This window comes from Ornithorhynchus anatinus, chromosome 9, assembly GCF_004115215.2.
Source record: "Ornithorhynchus anatinus isolate Pmale09 chromosome 9, mOrnAna1.pri.v4, whole genome shotgun sequence".
In the NCBI taxonomy this organism is placed as follows: Eukaryota; Metazoa; Chordata; class Mammalia; order Monotremata; family Ornithorhynchidae; genus Ornithorhynchus; species Ornithorhynchus anatinus.
In genome coordinates this window covers 61,236,695-61,257,841 of record NC_041736.1, presented here as the reverse complement: position 1 = coordinate 61,257,841, position 21,147 = coordinate 61,236,695, and the positions used below count along the sequence as shown (strand labels likewise).

The following is a 21,147-nucleotide window of genomic DNA, read 5'->3' as shown; positions in this document are numbered from 1 at the left end:
TGACCCCAGGGTGAGGAGACCGTGCCAGGACGGGCCAGGAGGACCCAAGGGGACCCAGGCATCCACGGGGAGCACCTCCCCGACTATCTTACCTCTTAAAGCCTTGCACCAGGTTGTTGCGAAGAGCCGACACGTCCAAAGGTGAGGACTGCGAGGACACTACGAGAGAAGACAGTTCCTCATCAGAAGCTGTAAAAAGCGACCTTGACAATAACAGTTGTGATATCTGTCACTCTAGGCCGAGAACTGCGCAAAGTGATGGAGTAGGTAGATACAGGATAACGAGGTCGGGCACTCTAAACTGTAAGCTCACGGTGGGAAGGGAATGTGACCGCTTACTGTTATACTGCACTTCCCCAAGAGCTTAGTACAATGCTTTGAACACAGTAAGCACTCAATAAATACGACTGAAGGAATTAATGAATCAATGGGCACCATGTCTAAGGAGGGGCAGAACAGGTATTGACTTCCCTCTTTACAGATGAGGAAACAGGCAGAGAGGAGTGAAGTGATTCTTTACGTTGAAAGGGCGGACTTAGCATTATGGAACGCAAGCCTACAACGTCACACTTGTGAGTTGCAAAACCAAAATACGGATTTAGCACCCAAAAGGTCCATCCTACCAGCTGGGTGGTGGCCCACCTTTCGAAACTACCCAGCTACAAACCAGAGTTCGGCTACTAGGGAGCGTGTGAAGAAATAACAATGACCCGGATTAAAAACTCATCAATCTCCCTCAAATGACAAGAGACTCACAATGCAGTGCAAATCGTGCCTCCCCGATCACGACCGCCAGGCTAAGCCCTTCTGCGGCTCTCCGCGCGGCACGCCGCCCCAGGCCAAACTGACCGGTGGAGCAGGCCGACAAGGCCACGGGGGCCATCCCCCGGCCTCTAACGCGATTCAAAGACGTTGACCCTGCCTATCGTCGGAGCAACGGATGACTGAAGACCTCCCGATCCAAGGGGCGGAAGGCTGTAAGCTCGTTGTGGGCAGGGAATGTGTCTGTTGATTGTCATACTGTACTCAATCAATTGCGATTGAGTGAATGAATGAATGAAAAGGAGAAAGGGTTGGGTTATGGCTATTGCCTTTCCAAATTAACCTACCTCCCCTTAGGGCTGGTTCCTTGGCAGTGCCAAACTAAACATTTTGGCCACAATTTTATTAAAGTTTGATATTTAAAAAGACCACTGGAATCTGGTCATCATGCTCGGCTGCCGCTGACAACGGCCACCTGGTTTCCACAGTAACCGCCGAGGCACGAGAGCCCGAAGAGCCCGTCGCTGACAGGTGGTGCTACCGGGAGGAAGAACGGCAGCTTGAGCTGGCACTAAACGCGTCCAGGTGTTCCCCCGTTTCTAATTCGTCTGGGACAGAACTGAAAATTTTTCTTGGATCTCCAAGTCACCCATCAGGCAAGTTGGGTCAGCCACTACAACGCCAACTTTGCTACCATTTTGCAAGTTAGTCTCGACGGTAGACTACAAGGTCGTCCTCTAGACTGTAAGGTCACTGTGGAATGGGAATGTGCCTATATTATATTCTTCCCAAGCACTTAACACAGTGCTCTGCACACAGTACGCACTCGCTAAATACGAGTAATTGACTCCTCAGACAACTCACTGACCTCATGGAAGGAAGTGTTCGGCCATCTTTTCACCCACACCAAATCTACGGGCGGAACGATGACAGTACTTATGAAGCGCCTTCTAGTGCTTACAACGGTGCTTAGCACATAGTAAGCGCTTAATACCAACACTATTATTATTATGTGCCATGTACTGTGCTGAGAACTGAGTTAGATACAAAGAACCACATCCTGAAAAAATCGCCATTCCATACGGGGTTCACCGCCTGAAGTGAGGGAGAGCGGGGGTCTTGTCCCCCTCTTCTGGCTGGGGTTCCGGTCGAGAAAGCTGAGGTACAGAGGAGCAAAGTGATTTGCCCAAGGTCACACAGCAGGAAGCCAGTACTCGGCTCTTGTGAATCCCGGGCCCGGGCTCTTTCCATTAGGCTCCGCTGGCTCCAGAAAGGCAAGCACTCGGATGGTGGAAGAGGCCAGCTGGCTCCAGTCACACGGGCAGGCGTCCCCGACCTCATTATAGTAAGCGCTCAATAAATACTATTGAATGAATTCCAGAGGCACGGGGGGGGGGGGGGGGGGGGTCACCGGCCCCACGGGGCCCCCGCTAACCCAGGGAGAAGGATGGGGACGCTGCCCTCTCAGACGGAACGAGGGGCCGTTGGACATCTCTTCCATTCTCGCTGAAATGGAAAATCTGCTCGAGCCACTTACATATTGAGGAGACCCGTTCCAGATTCCCCTTGATGGCTTCGATGCGGAACTCGGCTCCGGAGAACGTGTCGCTCTCGGGCAAGCAGCCGTTCTCCTGGGGATGGACAGGTTGCTGATCAGCGATCCATTCTCGCCACACCTTCCCTCCCAGAACCCCACGGGAGCAGGCCGGAACTGCTCCGGAGGGGAGGGCGCCGTCAGCCCCACGCGGAGGACTTAGGCGGGGGCCGAGAGGAGAATCTTGACCTCCGCCACAATCACCTCTCCGCCCCGCCATCGAACCCTCCCAGGGGGGCCGGGTCAGGCCGAGGTGACGCGGGACTCACCTGCAGCTGGGCGCGTGCGGTCTGCACGTTCTCGAAGCACGGGATCACGTAGTTGGCGAACGTATCCACGTCGGGCTGTACTCCCATTTCCTGCATCCCTCTGAGGATGCGGAACACCCCTAAGAGCAGAGGGGAGAAGATGGCGTTAGGAAGGCCTGGGCGCCCGACAGGCGTGTGGACTTCCACTGAAGGCTCGGGCCACACCGCGACTGAGTACCAAGCGGCGCCAGCCGGCAGAAATCTGACAGTTCTGAGAGGCCCCAGTGTCCGGGACAGGCCAGAGCCACGCTCAGCCACCCTGAGCGACATCTGTCAGTCAGCCGATTTACTGAGCGCCTACTGGGTGCAGAGGACTGTACTAAGTACTGGGGAGAGTACAATAATAGCTCATTGCGGGGAGGGAAGGTGTGTTTACTGTTTTATATTGCACTCTTTCGAGCACTCAGCAGGGTGCTTTCCACACAATAAGGGCTCAATCAATACGACTGAATGAAAGAATAGCAGACGCATTCCCTGCCCACAACGAGCTTAGAGTCTAAAGGCTGTGCATCCTGCACCCCCACGGGGGCTACGACTCAGACCCCGCCTCAGGCCGAGAAGCCCCCACTTTCCTCGGGGGGACCCCCGGCCCCTTAACGGCCCACCGAACCGTGGCTCCCCAAAAGGCCGCGGTTTTACGGTCACCGTGCCAGAGAAACCTTCCCGGCGGATGCGTGGCTATTTCTTTAGCCCGGGTGCGGCGCTGTCCGAGGCAGTTAGCTAAGCCCGGAGTCACATCACCAGCCACCCAGGTAAGAGCTGCTCAGAGAGGAGCAACTGGGCGGATGAGGCAGGACAGCGTGTCCACGGAGCAGATGGTTGCTCTCCACTTGCCCCTCGTATTCATTGCTTTTAAGATGCAGAGTTTCCTCAGAGTCCCCGGCTCTGCCCTGCGGTGCCACCTACGGAAAAGTGACACTTCCATGAATATTTTACGCGGTGCGCTACGCTGCACATAATGAAATGTGAATTCCCTCTGAGCACTTAAGGATACACACAGGCCAGTCACACCACATCAAAATCGCAGCGTCTGCTCGAGTTTGCCCTTAACTAAATTCTGACTTGGACGAGGGGAACGCGCCAAAACTCAAGAGAGCCTGAGTATCCCGTTGGATACTGGCCACGTACTCTCACCCCGTCTCGTTTCCCCTGAAACACCGGGGGGCCCACGCTGGGGCTGTCGCACCCACCTGGGAAGGCGGGAAGATAAAAAGAAAATCAGAACCGGTGGTCTTCACCTCCAGGGGGACCGCCCGCCTCCGGTGCTGTTCCGACACCGGTGGCCTTGTGCGGTGCCCAAATGACGGTGCCACCGAATGCCCGCTGGCTTCAGACTATCTATCCCTTAAGCACTTCATACACACCGCACCCTCAGCCACACCACACTTAAGGCCCATATCCGTAATTCGTATTAATGTCCCCTCTAGACGATACGCTCAATGCGGACAGGGAACGTGTCTATCAACTCTGTTGCACTGTCCTTTCCTGAACGCTTAGCAGAGTGGCCTGCGGACGGTGAGCGCTCAATGCCACGGGCCGACTGACCGAACAAGTCCCCGTAGCTGTACTATGGGGTCACGGCGAGGGCCAGGGCGGCGGTGGCTCGCACCTGGCCGGAGCCGTCCCTCGGCGATCTCAAACCAGGTAAGACTCGACCGTCCGGCGCGAGGACTGTTTCCAGAGCCAGACCGCATCTGAGTTGTCGAACCATTCAGGTGCTGCTGAGGATCATTTACAAACCCGGCTTCCACACAAGCTTAATCACACGCATCAAGTCCTACCCCTACGAGACGCCGGGGCATTCGGACCCTAACAGCTGTAGTCAAGCTCTAAGCCAGTGGGTTCCATTCCCACCAAGTCCTCACTGTACTGAACCGTGTCTCGGGACCCAGGCTCTTTCCCCATCTTTTACTAAAGCCCAGTGAGCTTGCCACCTCCGAGCCGGAACCTGGCATCAAAGGTCTCAATTTAACCCCAGCACAGAATTCTTCAGCCTTCTGGGTCTTGCTCTCCCTAGGAGACTCCATCTGTCTTCTATTTCCCCATTGGGCCGTAGGGGAAGCCATTCCGACGCCAGAGCCACTCAGGGGACCCTCTAGACTGCAAACCTCTTGGGGGCGGGGATCATCTCTCTTTACTGCTGTACTCTATTTTTTGAGCGCTTACTACAGCGCTCTGCACACAGTAAGCGCTCAATAAATAAGACTGAATGAATGAACGACCCAACGGTTGGGCCGATCCGGAGGTGGGAAGCACGTGGCGGGGGCCCGGCTACGAGCAGCTATCGGAACCGAATCTCTCCTGACCGGCTCGGGAAGGCTAGCTTCCAACTTGGAATCGGCTCGCCGTACGCGCTGAACGGAAAGGGAGCCAGAGCTCTGGCCGACTTCCTCGCGGACCGGCCCGTGTAGCGTACGACAGGGTCTCCGAGGCACCGCGCGCTCCGGCTGAGTCGTTGCTGCCTCCTGCTTTGGGAAGGAATGGGTGGCTTTTTGAGATGACTCCCGGTTGTCAGTCCTGGGTGTGCTTCACAGCAGCAGGCTTCAGAGAAGCCACCGCCGTCCCCTCGGGGGTTGGAACTGCGGAATCTCCTCGGGGCGGTGACCATCTTGGCTGCTCTCCCTCTCTCCCTGCCAACCCGTGGAGACGGGCTTGTCTCCGGCCTCACGTGGGCTCAGGAAGGACCGTGGGTGTCGCCCGGGGCGGCACGGGACGTCAGGCAATTTCTGCCATGTCTGGCTACCCCCTTCCGTCCTGTGGACCGGGACTCTCCATCTCCGGGATCTCCGTTGGTTGGAGCAACCGCCACCCGGCGGGTGGTTACTGATGGGGGTAAAAGTGGAATCGGTCTACGGAACTATCCTCCTCTTGGAAGGGCTTGAGCTAGAGAGGACTGAGGGCGCGCGCAGCCCGCCCATCATTCACTGCCGTCAACGTCACCTCACCGCTGCTCCATCTCCCTCCCAACCGGATATTTCCCGTGTGTCGGAGGTCAGTGGGAATCTTTCTGTGCGTTCATATGGAGGAGACTTCACATCGCCCGTGGCGAAGAGCACAGGGCATTTCCCCACCCTCCTCCCCAGTGCCAAGTGGAGCGACAGAGAGGATCGGCACGTCTACGTTTAGGATCCGACGGAATCGAAGGGGCCGCTCCGCTGCCCGGCAAAGGCGGGAGCAGAAGCGGGAGCCTCCAACGGACTGCCCGCCCAGAGGGGGGCTTCCCCGGCTGGTCACTCTTGGCAATGAAATCACTCGAACGCCTATTCGAGGTGGAGTTTCCCGTTAGGTGGGTCCGGACCGGCTCTCAGCCCGGCATCCGGCGTTTCTTCGACCCAAGTCCTCTGGGCAACCCGCCGCCACACCGACGCCCACCGCGGGCCAAGAGACATCAGCGAGAAGCGGCCAGGGTCCGCTCCCTAAGCCCAGGCGGCAGGGGCCCGAGCGAATGACCGGCTGCCCACCCCCGAGAGCTGCCTGATGAACACGGCCAACCGAGGGAGGGGCTACACCCGCAGCGCGAGGATCGGACCGCCCAGCCCGGGTGCCCGGCGTCCGGGACGGTCCGCCGGGAAGCCCCGGAGGTGGGGATGCAGCTCTGGGGAGACGGTCTCGGGAGGAACTCTGGCGGGAATCTGCCCGGGAGTTCACTCCCTCCTTGACGGTCCAAAGGTCCTGGATCCCGCACGTTACCATCATGGGGCTTTCCACCCCATCAGACACGTAAAGGGTTAATCAAACCACACATTGTTTTTGCCAAGAATTCTGCAAAATGGATTTAGAGACTTTTAGAGCTAGAAACAATTAGGGAATACTTGTTTCACCATTTCCTCCAAACCGGAATGTGCCTATATATTTAAAGACAAATTGCAATGAGAGCAGCCCGCTAAAAGCACCTTTTTTTGTTGTTTGTGCATTTTGTTTGTCACCCAGTGTCACACTAACAACCCTGCATCTCAATCCAGAGCGCATTATACTGTGAGAGAAGATGAAAAAGACCGTTTTTGTTTCCCCTTGGGGGAAGTAGTTCTGTTAAAAGCCTCTTTTTACGAGACTGCTCTTTCTGAATTACCACTAACGCAAGCCAAAGAATTAAGATCCCATACTCGAAAATTTGATATTTGTTCAATTCTTATTCAGATCCGATAGTCATCCCACGTGTACCGGGGGTGGGGGTTGGGGACGGGTTGGGGGGGGGACCGGAGGGATAGTGCAAAACGCCTCGGCCCCCTGAAGGCCGCGGGCGAGCGGCCATCTCGGCCCTCCCAACGGACCCCTGGGCAGGCTGACCCGACGGGAGACTGGGCCTCTGGAGTTCTGCCGAATACCGTCCACGGGGAACTCAACCTGCGGCTTCTGCCGAAACCTCGGGGTTCTGTCCCGGGACCTGGACTCGGGCCCCGCAGTGCAACCAAGCAGCCCGAGTGAGAGCCAGAGTTCCGGCCTAGAAACCCTCTCCATTGGTGCCGCCGGCCGTTCCGTTGGGAGGGGACTCGTTCCAAAGGACAGAGGAGGGACTGGGGACGTAGCGGGAGGCGACGGAGTCAGATCAGACAACACTCTGGGACCCCGGCCGCAGTCCCTGAGGGCGCGGGGGTGGTGGCACCCGCCCGAGCTTACCGGCGACGTTCTTCTCCTTCTGGCACCTGGCGAGCAGCGGCCAGAAATAGTGAGTTCGGACGGGATGGTAGCCTCCTTCCTTCAGCGCCTTCATCAGCTCGAATGCCAGGACTGAGAGAGAGAGAGAGAGAGAGAGAGAAGGGGGCAGGGTCAGAGTGGAGCAGAGCGGCAAAGGAGGGCTTCCACTCCCAGGCTGGGCCGGGCCACGGCGAGGCCATCTATCCGTACCTGTCTTCCCGGATGACAGGGCACAGTGCAAGCTGAACTGAAAGGGGGCAGCGTGCAGGTGGGCATCCCTTAGATGACTGCAGAAGCCTTGTAGCTTGAGGAACGGCTAAAGGGAGAAATGTTCCGGAATCGGCTTGAACCTCCCTCTCCCCGCCGGGTAGCCCGCCGGCCGGATCGGAAAACCCTGGCCGGGCGGGGGGCTTCCGGGACCGCCCCCCTCCGCCCCGCAGCGGGGCACCCGGTCGGCGGGAAAGGGGCGAGTACCGTGTCCGTGGCCACGCAGTGGCGCAGGAAGAAGTTGCCGAAGTCGACGGCGCCGTTTGAACCCTCGGCCATGAGTCGGGGGCAGGTGAGCAGGACTTGGAAGGCCGTGTCCTCTAGCTTCTCGGTGATCAGACTCAGACACAGGTTCATCGCATCTAGGGGAGAGACGGGCCTTGCTTGCCAGAGGTGGCTTACGCCCCGCCGGCAGTGTGAAACCAGTCACGATAACTACCGCGGGACGGCTTTAATCCATCGGTCAGTGGTAACTGCCGGGCCCCTGGGAGGATGCGGCTGCCCGGCCCACAGGGAAACCCAACCCTCACTTCCCACAGTGGGACCAGTGGAGTCCCCGGACCTTCCCACCCTCGGGCAGCCATCCGAGCTGACGGGACCGGCCCTGCCGGAAGTTACAAGCTTCTAGTGGACTCTTGGCAAAGAACCGTCATCCCTACCCGCGTCATCCCTACCCGCGCCCCCCCCCCCCCCCGCCCCCCCACCAACTAATGGACAATTTCAGTCTTTGAACGGAAATTCCAGGACTTGAAAAAGATTGCAGTTACGCCAGTATACCACAGCCGAAGCAGGCGTTGAAAATCTCTCTCTCGTAAATCCCGATGAGGACACTTCTCCCAAGCCAGTTTCTGCACTGCTTGGCGCCTTCCCTAATTCCACCAAAATTCTAGAAACAGAGTCCGTCTATTTCTAAAAGGACATAGCGTCGCTCTTCTCCAGGTTAGCCAAGACGACCGGGTCCTATATCGACTGAGCCGCTGATCGACCCCAACAGCTGTATGGGTGGAAGGTGTTTTCTCCTTTCGCCTGAAAATATCGGGCGCGGTGACATCCTCGGGGTCTCCTTTTGAAACCCATCCTCCTCCTCGTCCCCTCCGGAGGTTGGGAGGTTCCCTGAGGGGCGGGACCGCATCTCCCGTATCTCCGGGACTCTCCTGGACATTCCCATTCAGAGCTCTCTGCACACAGCCCAAGCTCCGGAAATACTCCCGCCGGAATAAGTGGTACCCGAGGGGCTCAAGCGGCAGAGGCACTCTCTATATCAAAAAAAGCCCAGCTGAGTTACCTGCAACGTATCCCCTCTGAAACTTCATGTGCTCCAAGATGTCGGAGACATACTGAGGGTAGCCAGCCTTAGTCAGGCTATAGATGATCTGCATCAGGTCCCTGTCCATGAGGTAATGGTCCGTCTGCTCCACCTTATCCAGCGTCTGAACCCAGAGCAAAAGTCACTGTACAACACCGCGCGCACGGTACGGCAATGCCGAGTGCTCAACAACGATAACTTCTGGCAAATCGATCTCCTCAGGAGGGTTAGGAAGGCTCAGGACTCAACTATTCCCTAGCTTAACTTTCAAAAAGGGTGTTGTCAAACTGAAAACTCCGAGCGCGGGCGGAGTACCGGCGAGAGAGCTGGAGGTTTACCGTATCGAATTGGAGCTCGTTATTTCTACGTTTTCCAAAGCCGTTGAAACGGTGTCTTGGAAGTGCCCTAAGAGGCTGATTCTTTGCACATTGTGGCTTATGTGGGGTTTTTAAGTTTCCATGTCACTTACATAGAAACTTATTATTATTATTATGGCATTTATTAGGCGCTGTGTGCCAGACACTGTTCTAACCACTGGGGAAGATACAAGTTTATCAGGTTGGACCCAGTCCCTTGTCCCACATGGGGCTGTCAATCCCCATTCTGCAGAAGAGGGAACTGAGGCACAGAATGTAGTGACTTGGGCTGGGTCACCCAGCGGGCAAGTGACGGAACCAGGATTAGGACCCAAGTCCTCTGACTGTCAGGCCCGTGCTCATTCCACTAGGCCATACTGACCAAGACAGAAACATGCTTCTCATCGACCACGTACCTGATGGCAAGAAGTGCCTGGCCTGGCCTACCGAGGACCCCGATTCTGCCCGACGGGACCTACCCGCTTAATATGCTCTATGTCGCCTCTCTCAGCGTACGCCTTCAGTAATGCCAGGTAGGTGTCGGGGCCGGGTTCGATTCCCGCTTCCTGCATCACCGAGAGGATGTTCTCTGCGTTCTTCATGTCCCTAAAGGTGGGGAAACGAGACGAGAATGCAGACCCCACCGGGTTTCCTCAGTCCCTCCCCGTCTCCCTCTCAAGTGCAGCACTTCGGAAGCTCGGTCTAGCTCAGGGGATCACGGTCTCAGAAGAAACTAAATACCAAAATTGCCACTACGGGGCTAAAACAGTCCAAATGGTCGATTTCAGCGAGCCGAGCTTCCCGCCCACGGGCAGTATCCACGCAGCGGACACCCTGGGACGGGAACCTGGGGCCCCTGGCCTCAGCTTTTCTGCTTTGGCCAAACAGAAACCTTAAGGAAAGAGCCATGACCCGTCGTGAGTCACAAGGCTGGCTGGGCAGGGGGACATCCTTCCTCTGAACAGACTCACGAAGTCTTTCAGAACAGCCGGCTGCCCCGGGGAAGGTTTCCTCCCTCCTACAGGAAGTGAGCCGCCATACTGCTCCCCGAGGGAGGTCCCACAAGAAACACATAGGGAATCTTAAGGAGCGAAAGACAATGAGGCAGGAGGTGCCGCAAACGTCAAACATGACCTTTTCGCGTGCACTGTGTGACCAGGAGCACGGATGCCCTGACGCTTGCCATCGTGGGTGAACCTCACCGTCCACCAATAAGGATGATTAATGGCACACGAGGGCGGTGTGTGGCTCCTGCACGGGAGGGATTAAGCTGGCAACTCCGAAAGTCTATATTACCCAGCTCTTGCGTGCCCCGTCACAAGCGAACTGAAAACCGCTTCTGTGACCGGAAGATCCTTCGTCTTCATGAATCCAAGGACCTTGCTGAAAGACAAGGAAAGCCAATCGGGAAGGATGCTTATTAAAAAAAAGGTTATAAGGAGAAGCAATAGGATAGCGACTGCATGCTCAGAAGCACGTCTTCAAACGCCGTTTCATCGCCACCCGGCCAATTCACAGAGTGGGGTGTCAGCAAAATGCTGGGGTGGGGTGTCTCTTCAACAAGACCCTTTATTTTAGGAAGTGGCAAAATGGGGTAAAACGGGAAGGTATCATCAATTTTCCCATCCAATGTGATCCAAATGTTCTTCCTCATCCTTCCAGACCTGAAGGTCACAATGGCTAACTGATGGGTCTCTAGAAAATCGGCCTCTGAACGCACTGCTAACGTGAAAATTTATTCAGTAAAACCAAGCACGTGGTATTTCCCACGTGGCTCAGACCATTTCCTAAATTGCCATTCCCCAGCTTCCAGCAGGATGCCCTTACTTGCCGGTCACATCCTAAAGCCTCTCTCCGATAAAACTTTCGGAGTTTTAGTTGAAAAAACGTTGGACCAGACCAGGGAACGAATTCTTTCAAGTCAGCGTGATGTGGATCTGCAAATTCCTACCTGGCTCCTTCGATGTCCCCTACTTGGCAATAAGCAGCAATCAGCCTCTGGTACGTAACCTGTCAAGGCAAGGGGCGCGTCAGCGTCCGGGTGGGAAAAACCCGGGGGAGGCCTCGTGCCGCTCTCGGTCGGTCACCTGTCCCAGGGCGGCGGTCCCTCCCGCCCTTCCGTTCCGCTCCAGGGGAAAGGGATGGCTCGGCACCGCGGCTCTCGGCCACGTGCCGTTCTCGGGGCTTTCCGGGACTACCTACTCGGTTGGGTGACACGTCGGCTCCCTCCATCTTGGTCAAGAAATCGGTTGGTGAAAACTTGTGCTCGTTCTGAAGATAGACTTTAAGCAGAGCGTTGTAGTGGCTGGCATCGAACACCGTGCCTGGGAACGAGAGAGAGGATCGGGCTCAGATGCCAAGGGGCCCCAGCGGGAGGCACCTGCAATCCATCGAGGCGACGGCAGGTTGGCCCGGCCCGGGGAAGAGAGGCTCGGAGGTCGCTCACCCCCGCCAGGGCACCGCGGGGGAGGGGTTGAAGCCCAACAGGAAACCTGTCACCCTGGTCTCTGCTCAGGAAATCCACGAATGAGGCAAAGCCGGGGGAAGGGGGGTTCCCTCCGGTTGCTCTCTCAGCCGTATCCCGTCGGGTTCCGGCGCCCGCCGCCCTTCCACACCCGCTCCGTGACTCGGGGCAGCCCCGACCTCCTCAGAGGCTCCTGCCCCGGCCCCCTCTCCCGAGCCAGCACAAGGCTGACGACACGAGCTCATCTCTAGACCCGAGGCTTGTCGTGGGCGAGGAATGTGTCTGTTTATCGTTACCCTGTACTCTCCCGAGCGCTCAGTGCGGCACTCTGCACACGGTAAGCGCTCAACGGGCACGACTGAATAACGGAATGAACGATGTCCCCGGACTGGCTATGTTTCCTTCCATTTCCTCGCCAGCACCCCTAGATGTCAGTACAACTCACGAAACGGGAGCCCGAAACCCCTCCAGAGCCCCTTCGTGGGTAAAGCTCGGCATCTGGGCTCAGACGGGCTAACTCCACCTTTCCGGCGGGCGCTCGCCACCCCGGGCCTCGGTCAATCTGGGGTCCCGGCCCGGCCCTACCCAGCTGCCGAAGTCGGTCCCAGATCTGATGGGCGAACTCGGTCCGCTCGGACGGTGGAAGTTCGGGCAGGAGTGAGCCGCAGCTGCGCAGAAGGAGCAAGGCCTGGTTGCTCCCGGGATTTCCTGCAACAGACGACGAGACGCGCGGTGACGTCAGCGGCGAGGCGTTTTGAGGGAAAGGAGAGGCAGGGACATTCGGTGCACACGGTCTAACGGGTGGAACGCAGGTCTGGGAGTCAGAATGTTGGGAGTTCTAATCCCAGCTCCACCACTTAACTGCTCTGTGACCTTGGGCGAGTCACTTCACTTCTGTGGGCCTCAGTTACCTCATCTGTAAAAAACGGGGATTGAGACACGTGGGACGGGGACCGTGCCCAACCCAATTAGCTTGGATCTACACCAGTTCTTAGAATATAGCGAGCACTTAACAGATACCATTAAAGTCTCGCTGTTGGCCTCGAGCCCGGCAGGTCATCGTGCGACCCTGAGGGCGGTTCCTGCTGTGGGCAGGCCGGGGACGGCTCGCTGACCTCCCGGGGGACTGGGCGGCAGAGACGGGGACGGCCCCGAGCCGCAGAAACGCCATTAACGGCCATCCGGAGGGAAGACCCCAGCCAAAGGGGAGACGCCAGGGCCGGCTCGGAGGGTCAGAGGCCAGATGCGCTGGGGACGGGCAAACCTGCCCGTGATTCGGAGCTACCGATCGGAATGGGAGCGTCCAAAGGTGGGCTTCCACGGGGACGGCGAGGCGGACAGACCGTCGGGAAAGCCGCCGCCGGCTCCGAGCCCCGCGGGCCAGAGAGCGGGGCGCGCCCGGGGACGTCCTCTTCACTCCACCGCCGCGGTGGCGCCGTCCTGTCCGAAGGGGTCCTTACGCCCATCTGGCAGGCCCGTCTGGGCTCGCCCGGGTTGGCGAGGGACGAGCCGGCGGCTGGCAGGCTCCGAGTTCCCGCCAAGGGGAGGAGGAGGGCCCCCCGCAGACGACCCCCGCCTCCCAGCGGATGGGCGGATCCAGGGAGAGGGTGACCTGCAGTGTCCGCACGGGTCCTCCCTCTGCTCCTTCATCCCTCCTCACGGCCCCGAGGCAGGGAGGGGCCTGGACCAGCTTCCCTTCGCACACGGGGAGACTGAGGTCCGGCAGGGACCCGAGAGGAGATAAGTGTTGGGGGGGGCGGCTGCCGGGCCCTTTGACCTCTGGGCTCTCCAGGCCACCGGGCTGGGAGCCAGGAGACCTGGCATCTAGTCCCTACTCTGTCCCTGACCCTCTGGGTGACCCGGGGCAAGTCACCGAGTAAGAACGATAACCGATGTGGGATGCGTTGCCAAGCAATGTCCTAAGAGCTGGGGAAGGTTCGTGAGAAACAGGGCGGACGCAGGCCCTATCCCCCTGTGGCTCCTGGGGGAGGCCGGACAGCCTCCCTTTCCTCACCTGGAAAATGGGGACAAGATCCCTGCTCTGCCTCCACCTCAGAAACGGAACTCCGCAGGGGAGAGGCCCCGGCTCCCACCTGCGTCCCTGGGATTCATTTATGTCCCGGAGGCACAGAGCAAGCGCTTCCTAGATCCCATCAGTATCACAGCCCATCACTACCGCACGAGTGAGGGGCAGCGTGGCCTTGTCGAAAGAGCACTGGCCTGGGAGTCAAAAGACCCGGGTTCTAATCCCGGCTCTGGCAACAGCTTAGCGTGCGAACTTGGCCATGTCATTTAACTTCCCCGTACTTCAGATCCCCTATCCTCCCTCCTACTTGGACTGTGAGCCTCATGCAGGATAGGGAGTGTCCGATCTACTTAACTTGCAGTGCTTAGCACGGTGCTTGATACACAGTAAGCAATGGACGACTACCATTAAAAAAAAAAGTTTTAAAAAAGGAGAATCCCGACCTCCCCGAGACTGGGCCAGACTCCCAGAAGCCAGTTAAGAGACTTACCTGATTTGCAGATGTTGGTGAAGATTCTCTGAAGGAGGTTCTTGGTGATGCGTCCAGTTCTCCGGACAGAGTTGTCCAGTTTCGCCAAGGCCCATTCGAACTGGTTTCCCTGCTTCCTCTGGACAGATCCTGCTTCCTCCTGGTGGTCGAGTCTCTTTTGAGCGGCGAAGGCGAAACGCCTCGTTAAGTGGAGAGGTGGCCTGGGGAAACAAAGGGTCAGCGATCAGACACCGAGCCACGCCAAACCGTGGGCCAAACCAGTAGGCCGGGAGTGACTCGGGGGTATGGCGGCGGATGGGGGCCGGGCTGTTGAAGCTCAACCGCGGGCTGCCATTTGGGGGTCCGGAAGCAGAGACGTCCGACCTGACTGGCCCCCTCAGCCCTCGGACGAGACCCCAGAAACAGCCTGGCCCAGTGGACAGAGCAAGGGCCTGGGAGTCACAAGGTCATGGGTTCTAATCCCGGCTCCGCCGCTTGTCTGCTGTGTGACCTTGGGCAGATCACTTCTCTGTGCCTCAGTTCCCTCATCTGTAAAATGGAAATTAAGACTGTGAGCCCTCTGTGGGACAGGGACCGTGTCTAATCTACTGTGTATCTACCTCAGTGTTCAGAACAGTGCTTGGCACAAAGTAAGCTTAACAAATACCATAATGATTATTATTAAATACTTAACCAAGGTCTTTTTCCAAGTCGGGCCCCACCTGCTGAGACCAATGCCATAACGCTCCCCACTCTCTTGGCCAGACACCTGAGGGAAAGGGTCAAGCAACAGGACACAGGAAGAAACATGAAATCGCTGGGAGTCCCCCAAACGGGTCCTGCATCCACCACGGTGTACTGTCCTCTCCCAAGCGCTCAGTACACTGCCCTGCACACAATAAGCTCTCAATAAAAGCCACTGATTGAAAGGGGTCATGATGAGTGCTTTGGTGAGAGACTCTGCTGATCCCACCCCAACAGACCCAAGGCGATTTTTACCAGGCAAATCACAGATTCAGTGAAATGAAGAGAAGTAGTGTGGCCTAGTGGACAAAGCCCAGGCCTTGGAGTCATAAGGTCATGGGTTCTAATCCTGCCTCTGCCACTTGTCTGCTGTGTGATCTGGGGCAAGTTACTTCACTTCTCTGGTTCTCAGTTACCTCATCTGTAAAATGGCGATTGAGACCGTGAGCCCCATGGGAGACAGGGACTGTGTCCAACCCGATTTGCTTTTATCTACCCCAGGGTTAGTACAGTGCCTGGCACAGTTAAGCACTTAACAAAATACCACGATTATTACTATCATATCCCCTCGTATCCAGGTCTCACTCTCAGAAAGCAGTCCCCTCTCCCAACCGGGAGCCAGAAGGGCCACGCTGACCCCGGGACGGCCATCTTTTTGGGAAACAGAATCCCTCCGGCCCACCCCGAGGAGTTGAGGCTGCATCTCCTGCAGCTCCTGGCCCGCCTTCGCTTCTGCATCAGTCTCCTCGCTGACTACCCAGCCTCCAGTCCCTCCCCGCTCCACTCCACACGTCATTCTGCTGCCCAGATCATCTTTCTCAGACGTCATTCTGTGCTCGTCTCCCAGTTCCTCCAAAACCCCCGGCGGTTGCCCACCTGCCTCCGCGTGGAGCAGAAACTGCTCACGACCAGCTCGGAGGCCCTCGGCTCTCTCCTTCCCATCTCGGTTCGCTCATCTCTCCCGACGACCCAGCCCACGGGCTTCGCTCCCTTAAGGCCAACCTACTCACTGTAACTTCCACCTCAGCTAGCTCGCTACCGGCCCCTTGCCCGGGTCCTCCCTCTGGCCTTGGGACTCTATGACAGACCACACCGCCCCCCAAAACCCTCCTGAAATCACATCTCCCAGAGGACTTCCAACTGTCCCTATTTCCCCTCCCCACTGTGTTGCCTCCGCTTTAGCATTTTGATAACCCACTCCCAGCTCTTCAAAATTTACGTTCCTACCCTTACACTATGCCATTTCCTCTACGAATCGATGGCATTTAGTGAGCGCTCACGGTGTGCAGAGCACTGTACTGAGCACTCGGGAAAGTACAATGCAAAGAGTGGGTAGATATAGATATGTTCCCCGATCACAACGAGCTTACAGCCTAGAGTATCTGTAATTCATTCATTCAATTGCATTTATTGAGCTCTTACTGTGTGTAAAGTGCTGTACAAAGTGCTTGGGAGAGTACAAGATAACAACAGACACATTTCTGCCCACAAGGAGCTCATTTTAACGTCCATCTCCTCTTCCAGTGTGTACGTTCCTTGTGGGCAGGAGTTGTGTCTACCCACTCTACTGGACTGGGATCTCCCAAGTGCTCAGTACAGTGCTTTACACGCAATAAGCAGTCAAGAAATGCCATCGAATGATGGATTCTGTTCCCGATCCAGCCGGTGGGTATTCCTTGCCCCATGCCAGGTCACTGACGTCTCCCCTCGCAGACAGTGCAGACCCTTCAACCGCCTCCACCCCGAGCTGCCTCCCGGCTCTCACGCGTTCAGTGGCGAAACTGTGCCTGGAGTTACCGTATCGTGCCCTACCAAGGGGTTAATACAGTACACCGTAAGCATCCAGTAAATACCACCGATCGGTCATTCCTCCGCATCACCTGCAAGACCCAGCCCACGCTCCGGCGATATCTACAGCTAGATCTCCAGATCGGTCTCCACGCCGGTCTCCCTGCCTCCTGCCCCTCATTCCGCTCTGTACTCCGGCCGCCGGACCCGTCGTCTCGTGGTGTGGCCCGGCCCTCGCCTCTCCAGTGCCTCGAACCCTCCCATGGCCCTCCACCTCCCCCTGCCTCAAGCAGAAGCCCCCCCGAAGGCCTTCGGCGCTCTCCGGCTGGCGGATCGGCGCTGTTCCGCCGCTCCCCGGCTCCCACTCTTCCTCCTCCCAGGTTTGTCGCTCCCGCGGTTCCCCGGAACTCCCTGCCTCTCCAAATCCACCTGGCTCCCAGCTCTCCCTGTACCCAGGACTTCCACAAGTCCCAGCTCGTCCAACAGGCCTTCCCCGGTGACCCCCCCCACCTCCTGGGGCACCCCAACCCGGCAGCCACCTCCGGATCCCCGTCCGGCACCTGGGGATGGGCCGCCTGCCATCCAGCACAATATTTATTCTGGTTGCTCTATCTGTAAATACTCACGTATCTGTTAGTCCTCCCTGCCCCTCATCAAGTAGAGTGGGGGGGACGCGTGCGTGTGTGTTGGTGTTGGGCAAGATAGGGATACTCTTCAGGCTTGCAATGGGTTTTCCCAAGCATCTACTACAGTCCCAAGCACACCACTCCCCCTACTGCATTCCCACTGGCCGACCTCACTTATTATCATTAGGGTAAGAGCTCACTATGCGTCAAGCACCCTTCTAAGCACTGGGGTAGAAACGAGATAATTGGGTTGGACACCGACCCTGTCCCCCGTGGGGCTCACAGTCTTAATCCCCATTTTACAGACGAGGGAACTGAGGCACGGAGAAGTTTAGTGACTTGCCCCTGGTCCCGCAGCAAGCAAGAGGCAGAGCGGGAATATGAGAACGCAAGGCCTGTCTCCAAGGCCGCTCTTTCCATTAGGCCCCGCTGCTTCTCGCGGCGGCGGAGAACCCAGCAGGGGCAGCCCCTTGGCTGGGGCAGTCGCTGTTGGCCAGGGAGACTCTGAGGCGCTCAAGGCGCTTAGAGCAGTGCTCGGCACATAGTAAGCGCTTAACAAATACCAACATTATTATTAAGGGGCGGGAGGAGGCTCGTCCCTTAGGTGAAAGCCTCCGTGTGACCCTCCCCTCCGCCCCCGAGGCTCCCGCCGGAGCCAGCTCTGAGCCGGGGGAACGCCTGCTCAGCTCCCGCAGGCCCCAGGAGGGAACCCAACTTTCCGCTCTCCCCCTGCCCGAGCCACCGGCGGGGACCTCCCCTTGCGTGACGCAGTGGATAGAGCACGGGCCTGGGAGTCAGAAGGCTGCGGGGTCTAATCCCGGCTTTGCCACTCGCCTGCTCTGTGACCTTAGCAAGCCACTTAATAATGTTGGCATTTGTTAAGCGCTACGTGCAGAGCACCGTTCTAAGCGCTGGGGGAGACACAGGGGAATCAGGTCGTCCCACGTGGGGCTCACAGTCTTCATCCCCATTTTACAGATGAGGTAACAGGCACAGAGAAGTTAAGTGACTCGCCCACAGTCACCCAGCTGACAAGTGGCAGAGCCGTGATTCGAACCCATGACCTCTAACTCCAAAGCCCGTGCTCTTTCCACTGAGCCATGCTGCTTCTCAATAGTATTCACTTCATTCAATAGTATTTATTGAGCGCTTACTATGTGCACAGCACTGTTCTAAGCACTAGGAATGGACAACTCGGCAACAGATAGAGACAATCCCTGCCCAATAAGGGCTAAACTTCACTTCTCTGCGCCTCAGTTATCTCATCTGTAAAAATGGGGAATGAGACTGTGAGCCTCATGCGGGACAGGGACTGCGTCCAGCCTGGCTTCTCCCCCGATTAGACCGTAAGCCCGTCAAACGGCAGGGACCGTCTCTATCTGTTGCCGACTTGTTCATCCCAAGCGCTTAGTACAGTGCTCTGCACACAGTAAGCGCTCAATAAATACTATTGAATGAATGAATGAATGGCTTGCTCGTATCCACCCCGGCGCTTAGTACGGTGCGTGGCACACAGTAAGCGCTTAACGAATATCAACATTATCATCGTCGCCGAGGGAGTGGAGCCTCGAGGGACCACGGCAGCGGGTAAGAGACGGACGGCAGCGATCTGTAGCTCGGCGGTGGTGGGACCTCAGCTCGCTGATGCACTTCCAACCCCCCGCACCTGGCATGATACCCGACGGCCACTCTCTGGAGAAGGAGAGAGCGTTGGCCCGCCACCTCTGAACACCTTAACCGTCACGCTCTCATCCCGACTGCATTCGCGCAGCAGGAATTTTCAGGCCTCGATGATGGAGCAAGAGTCCTCCTCACCACTGCAAACCTCACGGTCTTAATTAGGAAGGAGAGAAGAGATGGAGATCGGACTTTCCAGAAGAGGCCCGGAAAAGTGAAGTGACTTGCCCCAGGTCACACCGGAGCTCTTGCTGCTCTCAGTCGGCTTCGGTTCTCCTCCTGACACCGTACTGGACGGCACCTTTCTGCCGTTCACTCGGCAGGCAGGGGCCGGGTCTGGTTCTTCCTTCCTGGCTCCCAACTGACCGACTAGTAACATCTGCTGAGTGCCTGTGGGCAGGGCAGTGTACTGAGCAGTTGGGAGAGTCCAACAGGGTAGCCCAGGGGCCAGGCCTGCCCAGTGCTTGGGCCAAAGTGGGTACGTTTTAGTTACCCAGAAAGCCTGGCTGCAGTGCGCCCTGACCCACTGAGCTCCCAGGCCTGGAAGGGAGACAGGGAGCCAAAGGCCACAGGATAATAATAATCGTGGTATTTATTATTGTTATATTTATTTAAGTGCTTACTATGCATCAATCACCATGCTAAGCACCGGGGCATATGCTAGATCTTCAGATTTCACATGGGGCTCACAGTTTAAGTGGGAGGGAGAACAGGAATCGCATCCTCATTTTGCAGATGAGGAAACTGAGGCCCAGAGACCCTAAGTGACTTGGCCAAGGTCACCTGCCGGGTAAATGGCACGGCGGGGATTAGAAGGCAGGTCCTCTCACTCCCAGGCCTGGGCTCTCTGCAGGAGGCCATGCTGCTTCCTTAGCAGAACTGACCAGGTGGGCCCCGGTGGTGGTGGGGAAACGGCCACGGCCGCGACTTTCCCCTCCAAACCCGGCAGCAGGGGCTACGGGTGCGGGTCCGACGTAGCTGGGAACCGGGTTCCGGGCGAGTCGGACCAAGGGGGCCCGGCAGGCCTTCCCGACGGGACCGCTGTGGGCAGGGGGAGGGGGCGCACCCGCCCCCCCCCCCTTCCTCTCATCATCCACGGGCCCTGTGGCCCCTTGGTGAGGCGCCGGCAAGGCGGAGCAGGGTCCTCGGGAGGTGTCCAGGGGTCACCCGGGAGGACAGATTCAAGGGAAGGGAGAGGGACTCTGGCCGGGGGAGGAAGAGCCAGTCCCCTTGTGCTTCTGGGGGGAGTGGGGCGGCCCGACCCGTGGCACGGTTGGGGGTAGAGGGGCCGTGCCGTGGGGGCAGGGGATGCATCACTTTACCATCCTGCCCTTCTCACGTGTCTGGCACAGTGGGGCACGCCAAATGGGGGCTCAGAAAATGCTTCCGCTGCCGGGGCAATTCTCCCGCTGAGGAGACGAGGCAGTCACCGGGGTGAAGGCGCTAAGCCGAGACCACACCGGGACGCCCGCCGGCCCGCGCGAACGCTCCGTCACCCAGGCTCCGGTGTGCCCCGTGCGCCCGCCGCGGGACTCGGCGTGGAGGGCAGAGGCTCCCGGCTCTCCGCGGGTGACTCCCGTCCGTCTGGGCCCGTGTCCTCCCGATGCGATCCGAGCTCCCGGGTGGGAAGCTGTGCCGGGCCCCCAGCCCCACGGGGAGGGGAGGAGGGGAGACCGCTGCTGCTGTCCTGAGCAGGGGAGTGGGCCTAAACCCGAGAGGCCACATCCCACGCTCCCCGCGGCCGCCAGTCCGCTCTCGGAGCGACCGCGATTGGGGCAGGGAACATCTGTGGGTTCATAAAAACAAGGGGAATCCTCGGGGACCCGAGGTTCGTGCTCCTCTGAAATCCCCCCTCCGGACTGTGATCCCACGATGGGCAGGGACTGTCTCTCTCTATTGCTATAATGTACTTTACAAGTGCTCAGTACAGTGCTCTGCACACGGTAAGCACTCAGTAAATAAGACCGGATGAATGAACGAATCCAAGGACAGATTTACGCAGCGCCGTCCCGGCTCGGACTGCGCGCACGATACGGTCATCAAGGTGGCGAGCGGCAGCACGAGTTCCCGGCTAAGTCCTTGAGCCGATCACACGGGCGGGGAACATCAGTCGGTCAATCGTATT

General features: G+C 57.9%; 1 protein-coding gene across 2 annotated transcripts in view; it reads right to left on the bottom strand.

The window, feature by feature from the left end:
* LRPPRC (leucine rich pentatricopeptide repeat containing) overlaps positions 1-21,147 on the bottom strand; it is a 65,786-nt gene that overhangs the window by 37,564 nt on the left and 7,075 nt on the right. For both annotated transcript variants that reach the window (XM_029071601.1, XM_029071602.1), the window contains exons 2-14: positions 14,209-14,408; positions 12,278-12,400; positions 11,431-11,552; positions 11,180-11,238; positions 10,525-10,611; positions 9,708-9,834; positions 8,852-8,996; positions 7,774-7,928; positions 7,510-7,615; positions 7,282-7,392; positions 2,626-2,744; positions 2,300-2,393; positions 93-159 (exon numbers count right to left, since the gene is read on the bottom strand). In XM_029071601.1, the coding sequence (XP_028927434.1) occupies positions 93-159; positions 2,300-2,393; positions 2,626-2,744; positions 7,282-7,392; positions 7,510-7,615; positions 7,774-7,928; positions 8,852-8,996; positions 9,708-9,834; positions 10,525-10,611; positions 11,180-11,238; positions 11,431-11,552; positions 12,278-12,400; positions 14,209-14,408 (1,515 nt within the window). The remainder of the gene's footprint in view (positions 1-92; positions 160-2,299; positions 2,394-2,625; positions 2,745-7,281; positions 7,393-7,509; positions 7,616-7,773; positions 7,929-8,851; positions 8,997-9,707; positions 9,835-10,524; positions 10,612-11,179; positions 11,239-11,430; positions 11,553-12,277; positions 12,401-14,208; positions 14,409-21,147) is intronic.